Here is a 24,746-nt window from a genome sequence, read left to right as displayed (position 1 = left end):
TGTGTGTGTGTGTGTGTGTAGTTCTACTGGAGTAGATCCCGTGAGGTTCCTCTAACTGTGTGTGTGTGTGTGTGTGTGTAGTTCTGCTGGAGTAGATCCCGTGGGTTCCTCTGACTGTGTGTGTGTGTGTGTGTAGTTCTACTGGAGTAGATCCCGTGGGTTCCTCTGACTGTGTGTGTGTGTGTGTGTGTGTGTGTAGTTCTGCTGGAGCGGATCCCGTGGGTTCCTCTGACTGTGTGTGTGTGTGTGTGTGTGTGTAGTTCTACTGGAGCAGATCCCGTGGGTTCCTCTGACTGTGTGTGTGTGTGTGTGTGTGTGTGTGTGTGTAGTTCTACTGGAGTAGATCCCGTGGGTTCCTCTGACTGTGTGTGTGTGTGTGTGTGTGTAGTTCTGCTGGAGCGGATCCCGTGGGTTCCTCTGACTGTGTGTGTGTGTGTGTGTGTGTGTGTGTAGTTCTACTGGAGCAGATCCCGTGGGTTCCTCTGACTGTGTGTGTGTGTGTGTGTGTGTGTGTGTGTGTAGTTCTACTGGAGCAGATCCCGTGGGTTCCTCTAACTGTGTGTGTGTGTGTGTGTGTGTGTGTGTGTGTGTGTAGTTCTGCTGGAGCGGATCCCGTGGGTTCCCCCGGAGTGTGTGCAGGACAGCAGGAATCTGAGTCTAGCGGCGGATAAGTGGAGTTTCGGCACGACGCTGTGGGAGATCTACTGTGGAGGAGAACATCCGCTCGCTGCCCTCGACTCCTGCAAGGTGAAGCAAGCTCTCGCTCTCTCTGTGCTGCGCGTGATTGGCTCTCGCTCTCTCTGTGCTGCGCGTGATTGGCTCTCGCTCTCTCTGTGCTGCGCGTGATTGGCTCTCGCTCTCTCTGTGCTGCGCGTGATTGGCTCTCGCTCTCTCTGTGCTGCGCGTGATTGGCTCTCGCTCTCTCTGTGCTGCGCGTGATTGGCTCTCGCTCTCTCTGTGCTGCGCGTGATTGGCTCTCGCTCTCTCTGTGCTGCGCGTGATTGGCTCTCGCTCTCTCTGTGCTGCGCGTGATTGGCTGCAGCTAACGGTCTTTGTCCTACAGAAGCTGCTGTTCTACGAGGATAAGCACCAGCTCCCGGCGCCGAAGTGGACCGAACTGGCTAGCGTAATCAACAGCTGCATGGACTACGAGCCGCTGCACCGGCCCTCGTTCAGAGCCGTGATCCGAGACCTCAACAGCCTCTTCACGCCAGGTGAGCGAATCACACGCGCGCGCACCAGACGTGAGCTAGCGCCGCGCTGACTCCTGCGTTCCTGTGCTCCTCAGACTACGAGCTGCTGGTGGAGAGCGAGACGCTTCCCAGCAGGAACCGGCCGCTGGGTTTCGCTGGAGCCTTTGAGAGTCAGGAGCCCACTCAGTTTGAGGCCCGGCACCTGATCTTCCTCCAGCTGCTGGGCAAGGTGAACCTCATCATCATCATCATCATCATGACTAGCGTTGGGTTTCGTTTGAGCTTTAACGATTCCGATTCTCCTTATCGATTCCTAATTTTGATTCCAATAAGGTAAAAGAACCTTGGATGATATTCAGATCGAGTCTTATTGCAGAACATGTGATTGTCTCTGAATATCATGAACAGAAATCAACAGGCGAAAGAACACTTACGGCAGGAATATTACAGTCATAATGTAATGCTCACAAAGGAATCGATAAGAGGAATCTAAATTTTATAACACGTGTGTGTGTGTGTGTGTGTGTGTGTGTGTGTGTGTGTGTGTGTGTGTGTGTACAGGGTAACTTCGGCAGCGTGGAGAAGTGCCGCTACGACCCGCTGCAGGACAGCACAGGTGAGAGCTCTTCCTCACTCCTCCTCACTCTTCCTCACTCTTTCTCCTCACTCCTCCTCTTCATCACTCCTCACCACTCCTCTTCCTCCTCACTCCTCCTCTTCATCACTCCTCACCACTCCTCTTCCTCCTCACTCCTCTTCATCACTCCTCACCACTCCCCCTCTTCCTCCTCACTCCTCTTCTTCATCACTCCCCCTCTTCCTCCTCACTCCTCTTCATCACTCCCCCTCCTCTTCATCACTCCTCACCACTCCTCTTCCTCCTCACTCCTCTTCATCACTCCTCACCACTCCCCCTCTTCCTCCTCACTCCTCTTCTTCATCACTCCCCCTCTTCCTCCTCACTCCTCTTCTTCATCACTCCCCCTCCTCTTCATCACTCCTCACTCCTCTTCTTCATCACTCCCCCTCCTCTTCATCACTCCTCACCACTCCCCCTCTTCCTCCTCTTCTTCATCACTCCCCCTCTTCCTCCTCACTCCTCTTCTTCATCACTCCCCCTCTTCCTCCTCACTCCTCTTCTTCATCACTCCCCCTCTTCCTCCTCACTCCTCTTCTTCATCACTCCCCCTCTTCCTCCTCACTCCTCTTCTTCATCACTCCCCCTCTTCCTCCTCACTCTTCTTCATCACTCCCCCTCCTCTTCATCACTCCTCACTCCTCTTCTTCATCACTCCCCCTCCTCTTCATCACTCCTCACCACTCCCCCTCTTCCTCCTCACTCCTCTTCTTCATCACTCCCCCTCTTCCTCCTCACTCCTCTTCTTCATCACTCCCCCTCTTCCTCCTCACTCTTCTTCATCACTCTTCCTCACAGGTGAGGTGGTGGCGGTGAAGAAGCTTCAGCACAGCTCAGCTGAACACCTGCGCGACTTTGAGCGGGAGATCGAGATCCTGCGATCACTGCAACACGACAACATCGTCAAATACAAGGGCGTGTGTTACAGCGCAGGTGAGAGACTGATGCATGCTGGTCCTGAGGCGGCACACACGTCTCTCTCTTCATCCTCCCACACACTCTCTCTCCCTCACACACACACTCTCTCTCTGCAGGTCGTAAGAACTTGCGGCTGGTCATGGAGTTTCTGCCGTTCGGTAGTTTGAGAGATTATCTTTCAAAAAACAAGGAGCGTTTCGACCACATGAAGCTCCTGCTGTACGCAGCTCAGATCTGTAAGGTGAGGTTTAACACACACACACTCTTCATTTACATTAAGAATAACGGTGAGCGTGACGCGTGTCCATCTGTGTGTGTGTGTAGGGGATGGACTACCTGGCGTCGAGGCGTTATGTCCACAGAGATCTGGCCACGAGGAATATCCTGGTGGAGAGTGAGTTTCACGTGAAGATCGGAGACTTCGGCCTGACTAAAGTCCTCCCTCAGGATAAGGAGTATTACACGGTCCGCGAGCCCGGAGAGAGCCCCATATTCTGGTGAGCGTCACTACTCATCACATGCTGCCTTATGAGTGAGATCAGCATCGTTGATGTGTGTGTGATGATGTGTGTGTGATGATGTAATGATGATGATGTGTGTGATGTTGATGATAATAATAATAATACATTTTATTTATAGGCGCCTTTCTGGGCACTCAAGGTCACCTCACAAAACATACTAATACAATACAGTTATAAATCAATAAAATCAAACAATCAGGGTACATAACTAAAAACAAAGATTTAAGAAAGATAGATCATGTGGGATATGCCAGTTTAAAAAGATGAGTTTTCAGGCGGGATTTAAAAATAGAAAGTGAATTAATGTTCCGGATATCTGGTGGAAGAGAGTTCCAGAGACGAGGGGCTGAGCGACTGAAGGCTCTAAACCCCAGTGGTCATTAGAGCCGAAGGTACAGTAAGTTTAGTTATTCGGGAAGAAAGAGAGGGTAAGCAGGCTTTTACTAAGATGGTAGGAAGAGGATCAAGCGGACAAGTAGTTGGTTTCGAATTTCTAATAATGCCTAATACTTCAGCAACAGAAGGAAGCGTGAAACTTGGAAATGAACAAGAAGGTGGTGTCATGGGAGCTGAAAAAGACAAACTGTGAGAGGTATTAATAGTCAATTGCTGGTGAATCTTGTGTACTTTGGAATTTAAAGAATTACAATAAGCAAATGAATATAAATGAGACATAATAGAGTCCGGTGGTCGTAGTATGTTGTTGGCCATGGAGAACAGGGTTCTGGTGTTACCTTCGCCTGAACTGATTATATCTGCATAATAGTTGGGTTTGGCTGTAGAAAGAGAATCCTTGTAATGAAAAATATGTTTTTTGTACATTTCTTGGTGCACAACGAGTCCAGTTTTCTTATAAAGGTGTTCCAGATTACGGCCAAACAAGGGAGGATTAAAGAAAAAAAAATATATTTTTATATACTGGAGAGGCAGTCAATTTCAGTAAGGAGAGTGTTTGGATTAATGTCCTTAATATTTCTAAATGAAATGACACGTGGCAGTTTTATTTTGGACAGTGTTAAGTTAACTCTAAAGGAAATGAACATCAGAAATGGCGAGGTCAGCCGCAGCGCAACCATGAGGCGTGACACCAGAGCAGCAAACCCAAAAGCAAATCCAATTAAAGCTGCAAGCAGCATTTATCGGTGTTCAAGCCTTTAAGGCCTTTGAGCACATTAAAGCATTTAAGACATTAAGTTGTATTTAGCAAGCTTTTAACCACTGACATAATAGATAGAAAAGTCTATTTGCCATGATTTACAATTTACCATACATTTAGCATGATTTACCATAGTTTACCATGATTTATCAAAGTTTACCATGATTTACCATGTTCCAGTATTTACAATTTACATTTACAATGTTCTAGGATGATTTATAATGATTTACTTTGTTCTAGTATGATTCACCATGATTTACCTTGTTCTAGCATGATTTACAACAATTGAATACATTCTAGTTTGATTTAATATGATTCAAGCATGATTTACCATAGTTTACCATGATTTATCTTTGTTTACCTTGATTTACCATGTTACAGGATGATTTACCATGTTACAGGATGATTAACCATGATACACCACATTCTAGCATGATTTACCCTATTTACTGTGATTTACCATGTTTCTAGCGTTATTTACCATGATTTACCATGTTGCTAGCAATAATGTGAAGCATCAGAACAAATGAAGTGATAAACTCTGACAAAATATGATTGTGTTATAATAGTAATCGTTATGTAAGGGATTTTTTAGTGTCTAAATATATACATGTAAAATGAAAGTGAGCCAATAAGTGGTCTTCTACTGCCCTCTGCTGGACATTCTACTTATTAATAGTCTTTTAACATGTACTTTTACAAGTCTTGATTTTTACCAGTATTTTGCACTAAACCAAACCAGTTTTTCCATGTTAACTCCATTATGCATGCTTACACACATTACACGTCCATCATAATAACAAAGATATAGCTTTAAGCATTTGTTTGTTAGTCAATGCTGAAAGCAGATAAAAAGATTACAAATATAATCCTGCTGCTCTCTCTAGTGGACGACAGTGTTATTGCAGCCTCCATCTTACAGTTGAAGTGAATGAATGAATGGAAATTTGGTTTCTCACTTATATTTCGGGAACGAGAAGGCGAAAAAATCTGAAACTCGGAGCTTAGATAGTGCTCGAGGTGCCCTGTGTAATGAGACCATCCTGGTGTTGGTGGGTGATTGGGGCCGGGAGTTATTCCCGTTCAAATGCAATCCTTTTTTGGCTTATATCTCGGGAATGCCCGGGCCAAATCGCACCAAAATCGAATCGAAGCTAGGCGGGGACGGGCCCTTTCCAACAAGCTATTCCACAAGGATCGGGGTGGTCTGGTTCGGGAGTTACAGCCGTTCAAATTCGGAGGTCTCGCGAATTCGACATTCGCGGGGGGGCGTTCCTGAGCTCCGCGACAATAGATTTCGATTAAGAGCCTGGAGAGGACCTTACCATCAAAATTTGAGCGCGCAACGACTTTCCGTTTTCGAGTTATGAGTGAATTTGTACTGCGGGGGGCGTGGCCTAAATGGCGGCCTCCGTTTCACTTTCACAATTCCCATTTCTCAGTGTGATACAATTGTCAATAGTAATACTCCAATAGATGAATTTTGTCAAAATGTGATTGTAAATGTTAAAATAGTGATTTTATAAAGTCTAAATATGAATTATAGAACAATATTAGTAATAGTGAGTAGTATGACCAAGTGACCAGAAGGGGGCAGTATTAAACCACTTATGTCAATATGACTAGTTTGCAAAAGTAGGTTTTTAACATAATAGCAAATATTTAATGAACAATTTTATTGACAGTAGTGGTTCTTGAGGCAAAGTTGTTCAGTATGAGGAGATCTATCAAAATATATGCATATTATGTGGATGTTTTTAACACCACGTGATTACAGAGATGGAAAATACCATTTACAGCCAATACAGGCAAGTCACCATAGGGAATACATGGTTTTCAAAGCTTTTTAACAGTTATAGCGCCACATATGGTCCGATCTCCATGAAACTCGGCGTGCTTCTTCAGCATGTTATGACACATATGCCTACCAATTTCTGTGAAGTTTTGAGTTTTTGTTTAGGATTTATAGGCTTTTGAGTGTATTTTGCCACGCCCATTTTCTAAATGACTCGTTATACTCATATGAAAATTGCAAAAGTTGAACTTTTTTCGATAATTATTGATCTAGAGAGTCCAGAGAATTGTCCTAGACTGGTTTGGTTCTAATTGGGCGAAAAACCAGGGACTAGTTCGCAAAAGTAGGTTTTTAACATATTCGTGAATATTTAATAAACGGTTTGATTGACAGCAGTGGTTCTTGAGGCAAATATGTTCAACGTGAGGAGACCTATCAAATGATATGCATATTGTGACGATATTTGTAACACCACGTGATTACAGAGCCTTAAAACTCGTTAGCGCCAACTAGTGGCCGATTTCTTTCAAAACTCTTACAGACCTCTAGGGCCATGAGTCAAACACGCCCACCGAGTTTCGTTACGATCGGCCTCCGTTAACCTTGTCTAATAGGTGCTCAAATGCATTGGCCGATGGCGGCCATGTTTTTCGAGATACGCCAATGACCTCATATACATACATGGGGCCTTGGACCAAGACACTGCATACCAATTTTCAAGTCAATTGGACTAACGGTCAGGTGGTCATAGGCCTTTTTATGCTTTTTTCATGTTACAGCGCCACCTAGTGTTCAATCGTCGCGACTTTTTTTACTGTGACCTTAGATTGCCCTCCTACACATGTGTACCAAAATTAGTGAAGCTATCTCATTTACTTCTCGAGTTATCGGCATTTTAGTAAAATAGGCTCCTCCCACAACGTTCATTTTGCGCCCCCTAGCGACCGCGATTTGAAAATTCAACTTTTTTCCGATCATTATTGATCTTCAGACTCCAGAGAACATTTCTGCACTGGTTTGGTTCCGATCGGGCAAAAAACCAGGGACTAGTTTGCAAAAGTAGATTTTTGACAAAATTCAAAATGGCGGAAAAATTTGCATACCGGAAATGAAATCGGAGATATACATTTTTTAAGTCAGGTGGTCAGCTTTCCAATGATATAAGACACTTGAGTCTATGATATGCGGTCTAGGAGTTATGACCAGTTTCGCGCAATTTATTGTTATAGCGCCACCTATAGGCCAATCTGGCTCATAATTTGATAACCTCTCCTCGATTTTTGTACTACCTTGTGGCAAAGTTTCAAGTCTCTAGCACTTACGGTTTGGGCTGCACGATGCGTTTTACAGGAGAATAATAATAATAATTAAAGCTGCAAGCAGCATTTATCGGTGTTCAAGCCTTTAAGGCCTTTGAGCACATTAAAGCATTTAAGACATTAAGTTGTATTTAGCAAGCTTTTAACCACTGACATAATAGATAGAAAAGTCCATTTACCATGATTTACAATTTACCATACATTTAGCATGATTTACCATAGTTTACCATGATTTATCAAAGTTTACCATGATTTACCATGTTCTAGTATGATTCACCATGATTTACCATGACTTACCATGTTCCAGTATGATTTACCATAGTTTTCCATGATATACCAAGTTCTAGTATGATTCACCATGATTTACCTTGTTCTAGCATGATTTACAACAATTGAATACATTCTAGTTTGATTTAATATGATTCTAGCATGATTTACCATAGTTTACCATGATTTATCTTTGTTTACCTTGATTTACCATGTTACAGGATGATTTACCATGTTACAGGATGATTAACCATGATACACCACATTCTAGCATGATTTACCCTATTTACCATGATTTACCATGTTGCTAGCAATAATGTGAAGCATCAGAACAAATGAAGTGATAAACTCTGACAAAATATGATTGTGTTATAATAGTAATCGTTATGTAAGGGATTTTTTAGTGTCTAAATATATACATGTAAAATGAAAGTGAGCCAATAAGTGGTCTTCTACTGCCCTCTGCTGGACATTCTACTTATTAATAGTCTTTTAACATGTACTTTTACAAGTCTTGATTTTTACCAGTATTTTGCACTAAACCAAACCAGTTTTTCCATGTTAACTCCATTATGCATGCTTACACACACATTACACGTCCATCAAAATAACAAAGATATAGCTTTAAGCATTTGTTTGTTAGTCAATGCTGAAAGCTGATAAAAAGATTACAAATATAATCCTGCTGCTCTCTCTAGTGGACAACACTGGTATTGCAGCCTCTAGCTGAGGCTGCAATACCAGTTCCTGAGCTCCGCGACAATAGATTTCGATTAAGAGCCTGGAGAGGACCTTACCATCAAAATTTGAGCACGCAACGACTTTCCGTTTTCGAGTTATGAGTGAATTTGTACTGCGGGGGGCGTGGCCTAAATGGCGGCCTCCGTTTCACTTTCACTTCCACAATTCCCATTTCTCAGTGTGATACAATTGTCAATAGTAATACTCCAATAGATGAATTTTGTCAAAATGTGATTGTAAATGTTAAAATAGTGATTTTATAAAGTCTAAATATGAATTATAGAACAATATTAGTGAGTAGTATGACCAAGTGACCAGAAGGGGGCAGTATTAAACCACTTATGTCAATATGACTAGTTTGCAAAAGTAGCTTTTTAACATAATAGCAAATATTTAATGAACAATTTTATTGACAGTAGTGGTTCTTGAGGCAAAGTTGTTCAGTATGAGGAGATCTATCAAAATATATGCATATTATGTGGATGTTTTTAACACCACGTGATTACAGAGATGGAAAATACCATTTACAGCCAATACAGGCAAGTCACCATAGGGAATACATGGTTTTCAAAGCTTTTTAACAGTTATAGCGCCACATATGGTCCGATCTCCATGAAACTCGGCGTGCTTCTTCAGCATGTTATGACACATATGCCTACCAATTTCTGTGAAGTTTTGAGTTTTTGTTAAGGATTTATAGGCTTTTGAGTGTAATTTGCCACGCCCATTTTTAAAAATGACCCTGTTACAGCCACCCAAAGGAAAAAGTTCAACTTTTTTTCAATAACTATTGATCTAGAGAGTCCAGAGAATTGTCTTAGACTTGTTTGGTTCTGATTGGGCGAAAAACCAGGGACTAGTTCGCAAAAGTAGGTTTTTAACATATTCGTGAATATTTAATAAACGGTTTGATTGACAGCAGTGGTTCTTGAGGCAAATATGTTCAACATGAGGAGACCTATCAAATGATATGCATATTGTGACGATATTTGTAACACCACGTGATTACAGAGCCTTAAAACTCGTTAGCGCCAACTAGTGTCCGATTTCTTTCAAAACTCTTACAGACCTCTGGGGCCATGAGTTGAACACACCCACCGAGTTTCGTTCTGATTGGCCTCCGTTAACCTTGTCTAATAGGTGATTCAACTTAATTGGCCAATGGCGGCCATGTTTTTTGAGATACACCAATATCCTTTTACACATACATGGGGCCTTGGGCCAAGACACTGCATACCAAATTTCAAGTCAATCGGACAAACGGTCAGGTGTTTATATGTTTTTTCTGTGTTTTAGCGCCACCATGTGGCCAATCGACGCAGTTTTTTTATCGTGACCTCAGATTGACCTTGTACACATGTGTACCAAGATTGGTGAAGTTATCTCATTTACTACTTGAGTTATAGGCGTTTTAGTAATATAGGCTCCGCTTACAATGTTAATTTTACGCCCTCTAGCGACCGTTAATCGATAATCGAACTTTTTTTCAATAATTATTGATTATCAGACTCCAGAGAATATTTCTGCACTGGTTTGGTTCCGATCGGGTGAAAAAACCTAGGGCTAGTTTGCAAAAGTAGGTTTTGAACAAAATCCAAAATGGCGGAAAAATTTGCATACCGGAAATGAAAAACCTCCGCGATATTTTCTTCGTCTTGAGCCAAGGATTCCAATGATATAAGACACTTGAGTCTAGGACAAAGGGTTATTGAGATATAAGCAAAAGAGTGTGATTTTTTAGTTTTTTGCGCTATAGCGCCACCTATGGGCCAATCGGGCTCATAATTTGATAACCTCTCCTCGATTTTTGTACTACCTTGTGGCAAAGTTTCAAGTCTCTAGCACTTACGGTTTGGGCTGCACGATGCGTTTTACAGGAGAATAATAATAATAATTAAAGCTGCAAGCAGCATTTATCGGTGTTCAAGCCTTTAAGGCCTTTGAGCACATTAAAGCATTTAAGACATTAAGTTGTATTTAGCAAGCTTTTAACCACTGACATAATAGATAGAAAAGTCCATTTACCATGATTTACAATTTACCATACATTTAGCATGATTTACCATAGTTTACCATGATTTATCAAAGTTTACCATGATTTACCATGTTCTAGTATGATTCACCATGATTTACCATGACTTACCATGTTCCAGTATGATTTACCATAGTTTTCCATGATATACCAAGTTCTAGTATGATTCACCATGATTTACCTTGTTCTAGCATGATTTACAACAATTGAATACATTCTAGTTTGATTTAATATGATTCTAGCATGATTTACCATAGTTTACCATGATTTATCTTTGTTTACCTTGATTTACCATGTTACAGGATGATTTACCATGTTACAGGATGATTAACCATGATACACCACATTCTAGCATGATTTACCCTATTTACCATGATTTACCATGTTGCTAGCAATAATGTGAAGCATCAGAACAAATGAAGTGATAAACTCTGACAAAATATGATTGTGTTATAATAGTAATCGTTATGTAAGGGATTTTTTAGTGTCTAAATATATACATGTAAAATGAAAGTGAGCCAATAAGTGGTCTTCTACTGCCCTCTGCTGGACATTCTACTTATTAATAGTCTTTTAACATGTACTTTTACAAGTCTTGATTTTTACCAGTATTTTGCACTAAACCAAACCAGTTTTTCCATGTTAACTCCATTATGCATGCTTACACACACATTACACGTCCATCAAAATAACAAAGATATAGCTTTAAGCATTTGTTTGTTAGTCAATGCTGAAAGCTGATAAAAAGATTACAAATATAATCCTGCTGCTCTCTCTAGTGGACAACACTGGTATTGCAGCCTCTAGCTGAGGCTGCAATACCAGTTCCTGAGCTCCGCGACAATAGATTTCGATTAAGAGCCTGGAGAGGACCTTACCATCAAAATTTGAGCACGCAACGACTTTCCGTTTTCGAGTTATGAGTGAATTTGTACTGCGGGGGGCGTGGCCTAAATGGCGGCCTCCGTTTCACTTTCACTTCCACAATTCCCATTTCTCAGTGTGATACAATTGTCAATAGTAATACTCCAATAGATGAATTTTGTCAAAATGTGATTGTAAATGTTAAAATAGTGATTTTATAAAGTCTAAATATGAATTATAGAACAATATTAGTGAGTAGTATGACCAAGTGACCAGAAGGGGGCAGTATTAAACCACTTATGTCAATATGACTAGTTTGCAAAAGTAGCTTTTTAACATAATAGCAAATATTTAATGAACAATTTTATTGACAGTAGTGGTTCTTGAGGCAAAGTTGTTCAGTATGAGGAGATCTATCAAAATATATGCATATTATGTGGATGTTTTTAACACCACGTGATTACAGAGATGGAAAATACCATTTACAGCCAATACAGGCAAGTCACCATAGGGAATACATGGTTTTCAAAGCTTTTTAACAGTTATAGCGCCACATATGGTCCGATCTCCATGAAACTCGGCGTGCTTCTTCAGCATGTTATGACACATATGCCTACCAATTTCTGTGAAGTTTTGAGTTTTTGTTAAGGATTTATAGGCTTTTGAGTGTAATTTGCCACGCCCATTTTTAAAAATGACCCTGTTACAGCCACCCAAAGGAAAAAGTTCAACTTTTTTTCAATAACTATTGATCTAGAGAGTCCAGAGAATTGTCTTAGACTTGTTTGGTTCTGATTGGGCGAAAAACCAGGGACTAGTTCGCAAAAGTAGGTTTTTAACATATTCGTGAATATTTAATAAACGGTTTGATTGACAGCAGTGGTTCTTGAGGCAAATATGTTCAACATGAGGAGACCTATCAAATGATATGCATATTGTGACGATATTTGTAACACCACGTGATTACAGAGCCTTAAAACTCGTTAGCGCCAACTAGTGTCCGATTTCTTTCAAAACTCTTACAGACCTCTGGGGCCATGAGTTGAACACACCCACCGAGTTTCGTTCTGATTGGCCTCCGTTAACCTTGTCTAATAGGTGATTCAACTTAATTGGCCAATGGCGGCCATGTTTTTTGAGATACACCAATATCCTTTTACACATACATGGGGCCTTGGGCCAAGACACTGCATACCAAATTTCAAGTCAATCGGACAAACGGTCAGGTGTTTATATGTTTTTTCTGTGTTTTAGCGCCACCATGTGGCCAATCGACGCAGTTTTTTTATCGTGACCTCAGATTGACCTTGTACACATGTGTACCAAGATTGGTGAAGTTATCTCATTTACTACTTGAGTTATAGGCGTTTTAGTAATATAGGCTCCGCTTACAATGTTAATTTTACGCCCTCTAGCGACCGTTAATCGATAATCGAACTTTTTTTCAATAATTATTGATTATCAGACTCCAGAGAATATTTCTGCACTGGTTTGGTTCCGATCGGGTGAAAAAACCTAGGGCTAGTTTGCAAAAGTAGGTTTTGAACAAAATCCAAAATGGCGGAAAAATTTGCATACCGGAAATGAAAAACCTCCGCGATATTTTCTTCGTCTTGAGCCAAGGATTCCAATGATATAAGACACTTGAGTCTAGGACAAAGGGTTATTGAGATATAAGCAAAAGAGTGTGATTTTTTAGTTTTTTGCGCTATAGCGCCACCTATGGGCCAATCGGGCTCATAATTTGATAACCTCTCCTCGATTTTTGTACTACCTTGTGGCAAAGTTTCAAGTCTCTAGCACTTACGGTTTGGGCTGCACGATGCGTTTTACAGGAGAATAATAATAATAATAATAAAAATCGGTACAATTACAATAGGTTTTCAGCACTTCGTGCTTGAACACCTAAAAATCAGTACAATTACAATAGGTTTTCAACACTTCGTGCTTGAACACCTAATTAAAGCTGCTAGCAGCATTTAGCGGTGTTCAAGCTTTTAAGGCAGTCAAGGCAGTCAAGGCAGTTAAGCATCAAAAGACATTAAGTTTTATGTAGCAAGCATTTAACCACTGACATCATAGATGGAATAGACCATGTTTTAGCATGATTTACCATGATATACCACATTTTAGTGTGATTTTTCATGATTTACCATGTTCCAGTATGATTTACCATAGTTTACCATGATTTATCTTAGTTTACCTTGATTTACCATGATATACCACACTCTAGAATGATTTACCAGGATTCTAGCATGATTTACCCTATTTACTATGATTTACCATCTTTCTAGCTTTAATAACTATGATTTACCACGTTGCTAGCAATTATGTGAAGCATCAGAACAAATGAAGTGATCAACTGACAAAATATGATTGTGTTATAATAGTAATTGTTATATAAGGGATCTAATATATAAGGGATATATTAGTGTCTAAATATATGAATGCAAAAGCACATGTGAAAAGACTATTAATAAGTCGAATGTCCAGCAGAGGGCAGTAGAAGACCACTTATTGGCTCACTTTCATTTTACAAGTCTTGGTTTTTACCAGTTTTTCCATGTTAACTCCATTATGCATGCTTACACGTCCATCAAAATAACAAATATATAGCTTTAAGCATTTGTTTGTTAGCAAATGCTGAAAGCTGATATAAAGATTACAAATATAATCCTGCTGCTCTCTCTAGTGGACAACAGTGGTACAGCCTCCATCTTACAGTTGAAGTGAATGAATGAATGAATGGAAATTGTTTTTTTTCACTTATATTTCGGGAACGAGAAGACGAAAAAATCTGAAACTCGGAGCTTAGATAGTGCTCGAGGGGCCCTGTGTAATGAGACCATCCTGGTGTTGGTGGGCGATTGGGGCCGGGAGTTATTCCCGTTCAAATGCAATCCTTTTTTGGCTTATATCTCGGGAATGCCCGGGCCAAATCGCACCAAAATCGAATCGAATCTAGGTGAGGACGGGCCCTTTCCAACAAGCTATTCCACAAGGATCGGGGTGGTCTGGGTCGGGAGTTACAGCCGTTCAAAGTCGGACGTCTCGCGAATTCGACATTCGCGGGGGGGCGTTCCCGAGCTCCGCGAATATATATTTCGATCAAAAGCCTGGAGAGGACCTTACCATCAAAATTTGAGCGCGCAACGACTTTCCGTTTTCGAGATATGAGTGAATTTGTACTGGGGGGGGGGCGTGGCCTAAATGGCGGCCTCCGTTTCACTTTCACTTACAATTCCCAGTTCTCAATGTGACACAATTGTCAATAGTAATACTCCAATAGATGAATTTTGATAAAATGTGATTGTAAATGTTAAAATACTGATTTTTTTTAAGTCTAAATATGAAATGTATAACAATATTAGGGAGTAGTATGATGAAATGACAGCAGGGGGGCAGTATGATACCACTTATTGTCTTAATGTGCTGTTATTCATATCATTTTCATCTTTTTTAACTGTTATAGAGACTAATTTCGCCCGATCTCCATGAAACTTTGCATGCTTCCTGACCATGTTATGAATCTTATGCCCACCAATTTTCGTGAAGTTCTGAGTTTTTTTTTAGGATTTATAGGCTTTTGAGTGTAATTTGCCACGCCCATTTTTTTAAATGACCCTGTTACAGCCACCCAAATGCAAAAGTTCAACTTTTTTTCAATAATTATTGATCTAGAGAGTCCAGAGAATTGTCCTAGACTTGTTTGGTTCTGATTGGGCGAAAAACCAGGGACTAGTTCGCAAAAGTAGGTTTTTAACATATTTGTGAATATTTAATAAACGGTTTGATTGACAGCATTGGTTCTTGAGGCAAATATGTTCAGCATGAGGAGGTCTATCAAATGATATGCATATTGTGACGATATTTGTAACACCACGTGATTACAGAGCCTTAAAACTCGTTAGCGCCAACTAGTGTCCGATTTCTTTCAAAACTCTTACAGACCTCTGGGGCCATGAGTTGAACACGCCCACCGAGTTTCGTTCTGATTGGCCTCCGTTAACCTTGTCTAATAGGTGATTCAACTTCATTGGCCAATGGCGGCCATGTTTTTTGAGATACGCCAATATCCTTTTACACATACATGGGGCCTTGGGCCAAGACACTGCATACCAAATTTTAAGTCAATCAGACAAACGGTCAGGTGTTTATATGTTTTTTCTGTGTTATAGCGCCACCATGTGGCCAATCGACGCGTTTTTTTAATCGTGACCTCAGAATGACCTCCTACACATGTATACCAAGTTTGGTGAAGCTATCTCATTTAGTTCTCGAGTTATTGGCATTTTAGTCAAATAGGCTCCTCCCACAACGTTAATTTTGCGCCTCCTAGCGACTCCGATTTAAAAATGCATTTTTTTTTCGATCATTATTCATCTTCAGAATCCAGAGAACATTTCTGCACTGGTTTGGTTCCGATCGGGTGAAAAACCAGGGACTAGTTCGCAAAAGTAGGTTTTTGACTAAATTCAAAATGGCGGAAAATTTTCCCTACCGGAAATAAAATCGGAGATATACGTTTTGTTCTTCAGGAGTCCAGCTTTCCAATGATATAAGACACTTGAGGCTGGGACATACGGTCTAGGAGATATGACCAGTTTCGCGTATTTGCTGCTATAGCGCCACCTATGGGCCAATCGGGCTCATATTTTGATAACCTCTCCTCGATTTTTGTACTACCCATTGGCAAAGTTTCAAGTCTCTAGGACTTACGGTTTGGGCTGCACGATGCGTTTTACAGGAGAATAATAATAATAAAAATCAGTACAATTACAATAGGTTTTCAGCACTTCGTGCTTGAACACCTAATAAAAATCGGTACAATTACAATAGGTTTTCAGCACTTCGTGCTTGAACACCTAATAAAAATCGGTACAATTACAATAGGTTTTCAGCACTTCGTGCTTGAACACCTAAAAAGTCCAAAACATGGCCTTTAGAGTGAGTGAATGTTGCGCCAATCCAAAACTGTCCAGGCAAGATGTAAATTCCCTTGTATAGCATTAGTGGTATTGTCCATATGTACATCCCCCAGAAGTATAACATTAGGGAGAGAGAACAAATCAATGTGAGAAAAGCAGCAAATTCATTCGTAACGTCAGTATTGGGCTTGGGTGGACGATAGACAGTTGCTACTATAGTTGGAGTAGGGCCAATTCAATTGTAGGGCGATGGATTCAAATGAACCGTGAGAAGGAACAGAAACGGGTGAGATTTCCACTTCTGGCGATATATATTATGGCGAGACCTCTCCTCTGCCGGAGTCACGAGGCTGACAGATGTGAACACACCCGGGGAGTGGATTCATTAAGCTGTGGAAAGTCATCAGGTTGTTGCCATGCTTCAGTCAGACACATAAAATCTAACTTGCGATCGCTCGGCAGATCCTGGAGAAGAGGACCCTTGTTTGTCAGAGAGCAGATGTTAAACGGTCCGAAGCTGACGTTGGTGTAGTCGTGCTGGATTTAGCCGTTAGCCGAGCTGGCTAGGCTGGCAATGACACTGTGGTCAACTTTCCGTGTGGCGCTCTTGGGAGGATGACGAGTAGTGGACCAGAGTGTATTGCTTTGGAGTCGTCAACATGACAGCTTCGTCCAGATCCACGATGGATATACTTCCGACGGGTATGACGAGCAGAGCCCAGACATCGATGCTGCGCCGACGGTGGATCAAACAAGTGATCGCTGAGCTGCATGAGTTCAGCCGCAGTGTACTGGCGTATCGCTATCGTTGGAGCCAGAGGAAAAACAGGGCAGTCCAAGAGAGCACAAACCATACAAGCATCCTGTTGATCCACATTGTTGCCGGTGCCGGTGCTAAGCCAGACTAGCAAAGAATAGTCCTATCGTATGGCAGTGTAACTACCGTAGTCAGACTACGACTTATCTAATGTCAGTTAAAACCGCGTGAGATCAGGCAGAGTGCATCAGCTAAAAGAATCAGAGACAGTAGATATTAACTACAAAACAATATAAAAAGGGGCCGGAGAGTAGCGGCAGCTAACCGCGCCAGCGTTCACTCTCGCCGCTCACCCTAGCCGCTCACCCTCGCCGTTCACCGTCGCCGCTCACCCTCGCCGTTCACCGTCGCGCTCACCCTCGCCGCTCACCCTCGCCGCTCACCCTCGCCGCTCACCCTCGCCGCTCACCCTCGCCGCTCACCCTCGCCGCTCACCCTCGCCGCTCACCCTCGCCGCTCACCCTCGCCGCTCACCCTCGCCGTTCACCCTCGCCGCTCACCCTCGCCGCTCACTCTCGCGTTCGCCCTCGCCGCTCACCCTCGCCGTTCACCCTCGCCGCTCACCGTCGCGCTCACCCTCGCCGCTCACCCTCGCCGCTCACCCTCGCCGCTCACCCTCGCCGCTCACCCTCGCCGCTCACCCTCGCCGCTCACCCTCGCCGCTCACCCTCGCCGCTCACCCTCGCCGCTCACCCTCGCCGCTCACCCTCGCCGCTCACCCTCGCCGCTCACCGTCGCGTTCACCCTCGCCGTTCACCCTCGCCGCTCACCCTCGCCGCTCACCCTCGCCGCTCACCCTCGCGTTCACCCTCGCCGCTCACCCTCGCCGCTCACCGTCGCGTTCACCCTCGCCGCTCACCCTCGCCGCTCACCCTCGCCGCTCACCCTCGCCGCTCACCCTCGCCGCTCACCGTCGCGTTCACCCTCGCCGCTCACCCTCGCGTTCACCCTCGCCGCTCACCCTCGCCGCTCACCGTCGCGTTCACCCTCGCCGCTCACCCTCGCCGCTCACCCTCGCCGCTCACCCTCGCCGTTCACCCTCGCCGCTCACCGTCGCGTTCACCCTCGCCGCTCACCCTCGCCGCTCACCCTCGCCGCTCACCCTCGCCGTTCACCCTCGCCGCTCACCCTCGCCGCTCACCCTCGCCGCTCACCCTCGCCGCTCACCCTCGCCGCTCACCCTCGCCGTTCACCCTCGCCGTTCACCCTCGCCGCTCACCCTCGCCGCTCACCCTCGCCGCTCACCCTCGCCGCTCACCCTCGCCGTTCACCCTCGCCGCTCACCCTCGCCGCTCACCCTCGCCGCTCACCCTCGCCGCTCACCCTCGCCGCTCACCCTCGCCGCTCACCCTCGCCGCTCACCCTCGCCGTTCACCCTCGCCGCTCACCCTCGCCGCTCACCCTCGCCGCTCACCCTCGCCGCTCACCCTCGCCGCTCACCCTCGCCGCTCACCCTCGCCGCTCACCCTCGCCGCTCACCCTCGCCGCTCACCCTCGCCGCTCACCCTCGCCGCTCACCCTCGCCGCTCACCCTCGCCGCTCACCCTCGCCGCTCACCCTCGCCGTTCACCCTCGCCGCTCACCCTCGCCGCTCACCCTCGCCGCTCACCCTCGCCGCTCACCCTCGCCGTTCACCCTCGCCGCTCACCCTCGCCGCTCACCCTCGCCGCTCACCCTCGCCGCTCACCCTCGCCGTTCACCCTCGCCGCTCACCCTCGCCGCTCACCCTCGCCGCTCACCCTCGCCGTTCACCCTCGCCGTTCACCCTCGCCGCTCACCCTCGCCGCTCACCCTCGCCGCTCACCCTCGCCGCTCACCCTCGCCGTTCACCCTCGCCGCTCACCCTCGCCGCTCACTCTCGCGTTCACCCTCGCCGTTCACCCTCGCCGCTCACCCTCGCCGCTCACCCTCGCCGTTCACCCTCGCCGCTCACCGTCGCGTTCACCCTCGCCGCTCACCGTTGCTGATGAAGATGATGATGTGTTGATGATGATGTTGATGATGATGTTGATGATGATGTGTTGATGATGATGATGTGTGTGTGTTGGTTGATGATGAAGATGATGATGTGATGATGATGATGTTGATGATGATGATGTGTGTTGGTTGATGATGATGATGTGATGATGTGATGATGATGATGTTGATGATGATGTGATGATGATGATGTTTGTTGGTTGATGATGAAGATGATGATGTGATGATGATGATGTTGATGATGATGTGATGATGATGATGTTTGTTGGTTGATGATGAAGATGATGATGTGATGATGATGTTGATGATGTGTTGATGATGATGATGAAGATGATGATGATGATGTTTTGATGATGAAGATGATGATGATGATGTGTTGATGATGATGATGTGTGTGATGAAGGTACGCCCCGGAGTCTCTGACTGAGAGCAAGTTCAGCGTGGCGTCAGACGTCTGGAGTTTCGGAGTCGTTCTCTATGAACTCTTTACATACAGTGACAAAAGCTGCAGTCCTCCAGCCGTAAGTGACCCTGAGCTCTGTGTGTGTGTGTGTGTGTGTGTGTGTGCTGATGCAGATCTGCGGCTCCTCAGGCTAACGCTGGCGTGTGTGTTGCGGCTCCTCAGGCTAACGCTGGCGTGTGTTGTGCAGCTCCTCAGGCTAACGCTGGCGTGTGTTGTGCAGCTCCTCAGGCTAACGCTGGCGTGTGTTGCGGCTCCTCAGGCTAACGCTGGCGTGTGTGTTGTGCAGCTCCTCAGGCTAACGCTGGCGTGTGTTGTGCAGCTCCTCAGGCTAACGCTGGCGTGTGTTGCAGCTCCTCAGGCTAACGCTGGCGTGTGTTGTGCAGCTCCTCAGGCTAACGCTGGCGTGTGTTGCAGCTCCTCAGGCTAACGCTGGCGTGTGTTGTGCAGCTCCTCAGGCTAACGCTGGCGTGTGTTGTGCAGCTCCTCAGGCTAACGCTGGCGTGTGTTGTGCAGCTCCTCAGGCTAACGCTGGCGTGTGTTGCAGCTCCTCAGGCTAACGCTGGCGTGTGTTGTGCAGCTCCTCAGGCTAACGCTGGCGTGTGTTGTGCAGCTCCTCAGGCTAACGCTGGCGTGTGTGTTGTGCAGCTCCTCAGGCTAACGCTGGCGTGTGTTGTGCAGCTCAGGCTAACGCTGGCGTGTGTTGTGCAGCTCCTCAGGCTAACGCTGGCGTGTGTGTTGCGGCTCCTCAGGCTAACGCTGGTGTGTGTTGTGCAGCTCCTCAGGCTAACGCTGGCGTGTGTGTTGCGGCTCCTCAGGCTAACGCTGGCGTGTGTGTTGCGGCTCCTCAGGCTAACGCTGGCGTGTGTGTTGCGGCTCCTCAGGCTAACGCTGGCGTGTGTGTTGTGCAGCTCAGGCTAACGCTGGTGTGTGTTGTGCAGCTCCTCAGGCTAACGCTGGCGTGTGTGTTGCGGCTCCTCAGGCTAACGCTGGCGTGTGTGTTGTGCAGCTCAGGCTAACGCTGGCGTGTGTGTTGTGCAGCTCAGGCTAACGCTGGCGTGTGTTGTGCAGCTCCTCAGGCTAACGCTGGCGTGTGTGTTGTGCAGCTCAGGCTAACGCTGGCGTGTGTTGTGCAGCTCCTCAGGCTAACGCTGGCGTGTGTGTTGCGGCTCCTCAGGCTAACGCTGGCGTGTGTGTTGCGGCTCCTCAGGCTAACGCTGGCGTGTGTGTTGCGGCTCCTCAGGCTAACGCTGGCGTGTGTGTTGCGGCTCCTCAGGCTAACGCTGGTGTGTGTGTTGCGGCTCCTCAGGCTAACGCTGGCGTGTGTGTTGCGGCTCCTCAGGCTAACGCTGGCGTGTGTGTTGCGGCTCCTCAGGCTAACGCTGGCGTGTGTTGCGTCTCCAGGTGTTTATGGAGCAGATGGGCGAGGACAAACAGGGGCAGATGATCGTGTATCACCTGATCGACCTGTTGAAGAGGAACTACCGGCTGCCGTCTCCAGAGGGGTGTCCTGCTGAGGTGAGCCTTCACTGACCTTCACAATCCGTACACCAGTGCTGGGTGGTATCGCCAGACATTTATATCACAGTATTTTTCTAAATGATACCGGCTTCACGGCATGTGGCGGTTTTCAAGCTGGCCTGTGTGTTAAGCACATGCTCTGAGTGAGAGAGGGATACTGCGGTACTGTCATGAGTGAGTATTGGAGAACAATCCCACGCTAGTGTTACAGGTTAGCGGTGTTTATAAAGAGCTCCAGCAGGAGGCGCTGTAGTGGCAGAAACTGCGGTTCCCACGGTAACGGCTCATAAACGCTGCTTTAAGATTAAATTAAAATAACATTGAAACTTTTCTAAAGACCGTCAGTTCGCTTCAGAAACGCTCATATTGAACCCCGTGTTGCCTGAAGCGTGCTCATGTTTATTCAGCGACCGCGAAGCCGTCTGGAGTCTGTGAGTGGCGGCACAGGTGATATTGGGAACCAGTGTGTGGGAAACACTAGGGACGCTCCGGAATGAAAATTCATGGCCGAAACCAAGGCCGAAAACCAAAACACCGAAAGACATTACGCCGATTATTAGTAGCATTGCACATGGCCATGACTGTGTAGTAACTGTACTGAAGAACACCGCATGCGTTAGCGTTGACAGCGCGGACATAACCGATGCGTTTATGTGTGAACATGCGGCAAGACGAACGTAGTGACATGTTTCATGTGTATTTGACCGTAAGCGCAACAAGCCATGAGAGGCTTTATGTGGACGCGCGGTGGATTTATCAGGCGCAACCACCGCAATTCCACCGCAATTCCACCGCAATTCCACCGCAATTCCAATTCCCTTCGGCCGTATTGTTTCGCTGATAAAAGTCTTTCGGCCGAATATTCTGTGCATCACTAGGAAACGCTGTGATATAATTAGACAGCGATCAGTGATAGTTTAACCTCTCAGTAACACACACACACACACACACACACACCTGAGCATCACCAATGAACAGGGAACACCCTCTCACACACAGTGGCGCGCGCTACTAGCGCTGTTAAAGCACACACACCGCTAGATTAAAAACCCACATCATGACAATAACAACACCGGTGTACCGCCCAGCACCACTGCCACTGAAGCCCTCGACCCAATCTCCAGATTATCATGTTCTCCTGTGCTTCTCCTGTGCTTCTCCTCCGGTTCTGCTCCGGTTCTGCTGCGGTTCTCCTGCAGATCCAGGCGCTGATGAAGGAGTGTTGGGCCGCAGAGCCGAGTGATCGACCCACATTCAGAGCTCTCACTCAGAGAGTTCACGCCATCCAGGACCGGGAATCCAACAGCTGATCCGGGTCAGGACATCCCACAGCTGATCCGGGTCAGAACATCCCACAGCTGATCCGGGTCAGGACATCCCACAGCTGATCCGGGTCAGGACATCCCACAGCTGATCCGGGTCAGAACATCTCACAGCTGATCCGGGTCAGGACTGAACTTTCTCCAGAAGAGTGTGTGTGTGTGTGAGTGTGTGTGTGTGTGTGTGAGTGAGTGTGTGTGTTTGAGTGTGTGTGTGTGACGAACCAGATGCGTGCGCACGCTAGTGTTTATGGGCTCAAGAGATTCAGACTGAAGGTCTTTAAACGGCACGTGTGTGTACAGCAATAATAATGCAGGAGTTTATGTGAGCCTCGTATTGATTTGAAATATTGGTGCATGTACATTGTGTGTGTGTGTGTGTGTGTGTGTGTGTGTGTGTGTGTGTGTGTGTGTGTGTGAGAGTGTGAGACGTTCAGTTCAGAGTCAATACTCTGCTGATCATCACTGTATCTTACAGATGTTTTGCCCATCTTGATCCGATCTGCAGGATCCGTGTCGGGAGATCGCGTGTTTCTGGCGGAGTGTGCAGTAGGTGGCGCTGTGGAGCTTTAACAGTGCTTGTGTGTGTGTGTGTGTGTGAGAACGAGGTCTGTTCTAGCATGTCACACTCACACACACACTCACACACACACTCGCCCCCTGGTGGCGGGTCCCAGTGTAGCTCCGCCCTCTCCATAATCCAGGAGACACGAGCCACACCCACTCCCGTCCCGCCTCGTCATGTCCTCCTCCAGACGCTTGCGCTCGCGTCCCGCGCGCCCTCTAGTGTTCGTCTTCACCCTTCAGTCTTCGGACTCCACTGGCATTCTTACTAACATCTCAACTTAGTTTTATTTTTGTTTCGATTATTCTGCTTATTGTACATATCAAATACAGGAAGTTGATATGGGAAGTCCACATTCATGACTGAGCGTGTCAGACGCTTAGGGCTGTAACGATTCATCGAAAACCAAAATAAAAGTTTGTGTTTACTAGGCATGTGCCGGTATCACTTTTTCATGCTGCGATTAATTGAGAGAGCATTTATCACGGTATACGGTATTATCACGATATTGTTATTTTACAAGAGAAACAGGTTAAAAAAAGAAACAAACTTCAGTTTTGTCCTTTTAGTAACTTTAATAACTTTTTAATGAACTAAAATTACCTCAAACATTTAAATACAAATAAATATAAGTAAAACAATATAAAAGTAAACTGAACAATTATATCAAAATGAATAATGAGCAAACTGCAAAAGAACAACATTTGCAAAAACAGAACGATACACAACTATAAAGTTGTGTCGGGCTTCCTGGCATATTTACTCCTCAAGATTAAAGTGCAGAAATGTGAGCATGTTCCCTTTTTCTGGCTTGAGCTTTGAGCGCTGAGGGTTAGGGTTAGGGTTAGAGCTTTGAGCGCTGAGGGTTAGGGTTAGGGTTAGAGCTTTGAGCGCTGAGGGTTAGGGTTAGAGCTTTGAGCGCTGAGGGTTAGGGTTAGGGTTAGAGCTTTGAGCGCTGAGGGTTAGGGTTAGGGTTAGAGCTTTGAGCGCTTAGGGTTAGGGTTAGGGTTAGAGCTTTGAGCGCTGAGGGTTAGGGTTAGGGTTAGAGCTTTGAGCGCTTAGGGTTAGGGTTAGAGCTTTGAGCGCTGAGGGTTAGGGTTAGGGTTAGAGCTTTGAGCGCTGAGGGTTAGGGTTAGGGTTAGAGCTTTGAGCGCTTAGGGTTAGGGTTAGAGCTTTGAGCGCTGAGGGTTAGGGTTAGGGTTAGAGCTTTGAGCGCTGAGGGTTAGGGTTAGGGTTAGAGCTTTGAGCGCTTAGGGTTAGGGTTAGGGTTAGAGCTTTGAGCGCTGAGGGTTAGGGTTAGAGCTTTGAGCGCTGAGGGTTAGGGTTAGGGTTTGAGCTTTGAGCGCTGAGGGTTAGGGTTAGGGTTAGGGTTAGAGCTTTGAGCGCTGAGGGGAGAGGATGTGTCCCCGTTCAGAAGGAACACTAGTTGCAGGAATGCAGAGACATTTCTCAGCCGAGGCAGTTCTTCAGCATGTAAACTCCACCGCTGTAATGGATCTGCCTCTGATATACCCAACATATTTCCAAACATCGGACTTTACCCTTTTTGAAGGGGGATAAATTGTCGGCAGCGTTCCTCCTAACGCCATTCTTCTTCTTCATGTGAGTGTTTGAGTGCGGCGTCAGTGGCTGTGGAGTGGTGAGTGTGTGCAGTGTGATTCTACATGTGAGTGTTTGAGTGCGGCGTCAGTGGTCGTGGAGTGGTGAGTGTGTGCA

The 24,746-nt window shown here is 45.7% G+C and overlaps 1 protein-coding gene across 2 annotated transcripts in view; it reads left to right on the top strand.

The window, feature by feature from the left end:
• Window positions 1-23,644, top strand: part of jak2a (Janus kinase 2a) — a 61,069-nt gene extending 37,425 nt beyond the window's left edge. Inside the window, exons 16-26 of one of the 2 annotated variants that reach the window (XR_013794772.1) lie at window positions 596-747; window positions 1,064-1,214; window positions 1,289-1,422; window positions 1,755-1,809; window positions 2,629-2,763; window positions 2,865-2,989; window positions 3,073-3,245; window positions 19,569-19,686; window positions 21,030-21,143; window positions 22,346-22,855; window positions 22,895-23,465. Coding sequence is in view for 1 of the 2 variants with exons in the window: in XM_079587202.1 (XP_079443328.1) it covers window positions 596-747; window positions 1,064-1,214; window positions 1,289-1,422; window positions 1,755-1,809; window positions 2,629-2,763; window positions 2,865-2,989; window positions 3,073-3,245; window positions 19,569-19,686; window positions 21,030-21,143; window positions 22,346-22,456 (1,268 nt within the window). In the remaining variant the exon portion in view is untranslated. Of the gene's footprint in view, window positions 1-595; window positions 748-1,063; window positions 1,215-1,288; window positions 1,423-1,754; window positions 1,810-2,628; window positions 2,764-2,864; window positions 2,990-3,072; window positions 3,246-19,568; window positions 19,687-21,029; window positions 21,144-22,345 lie in introns of both variants that reach the window. The other variant, XM_079587202.1, reaches the window with a different exon arrangement.
• The last annotated feature ends 1,102 nt before the right edge of the window (window positions 23,645-24,746 follow it).

Source organism: Phoxinus phoxinus (genome assembly GCF_949152265.1).
Source record: "Phoxinus phoxinus genome assembly, chromosome: 17".
In the NCBI taxonomy this organism is placed as follows: Eukaryota; Metazoa; Chordata; class Actinopteri; order Cypriniformes; family Leuciscidae; genus Phoxinus; species Phoxinus phoxinus.
Note: the sequence above shows the minus strand (reverse complement) of the source record. Positions and strands in the feature narration are given on the sequence as shown.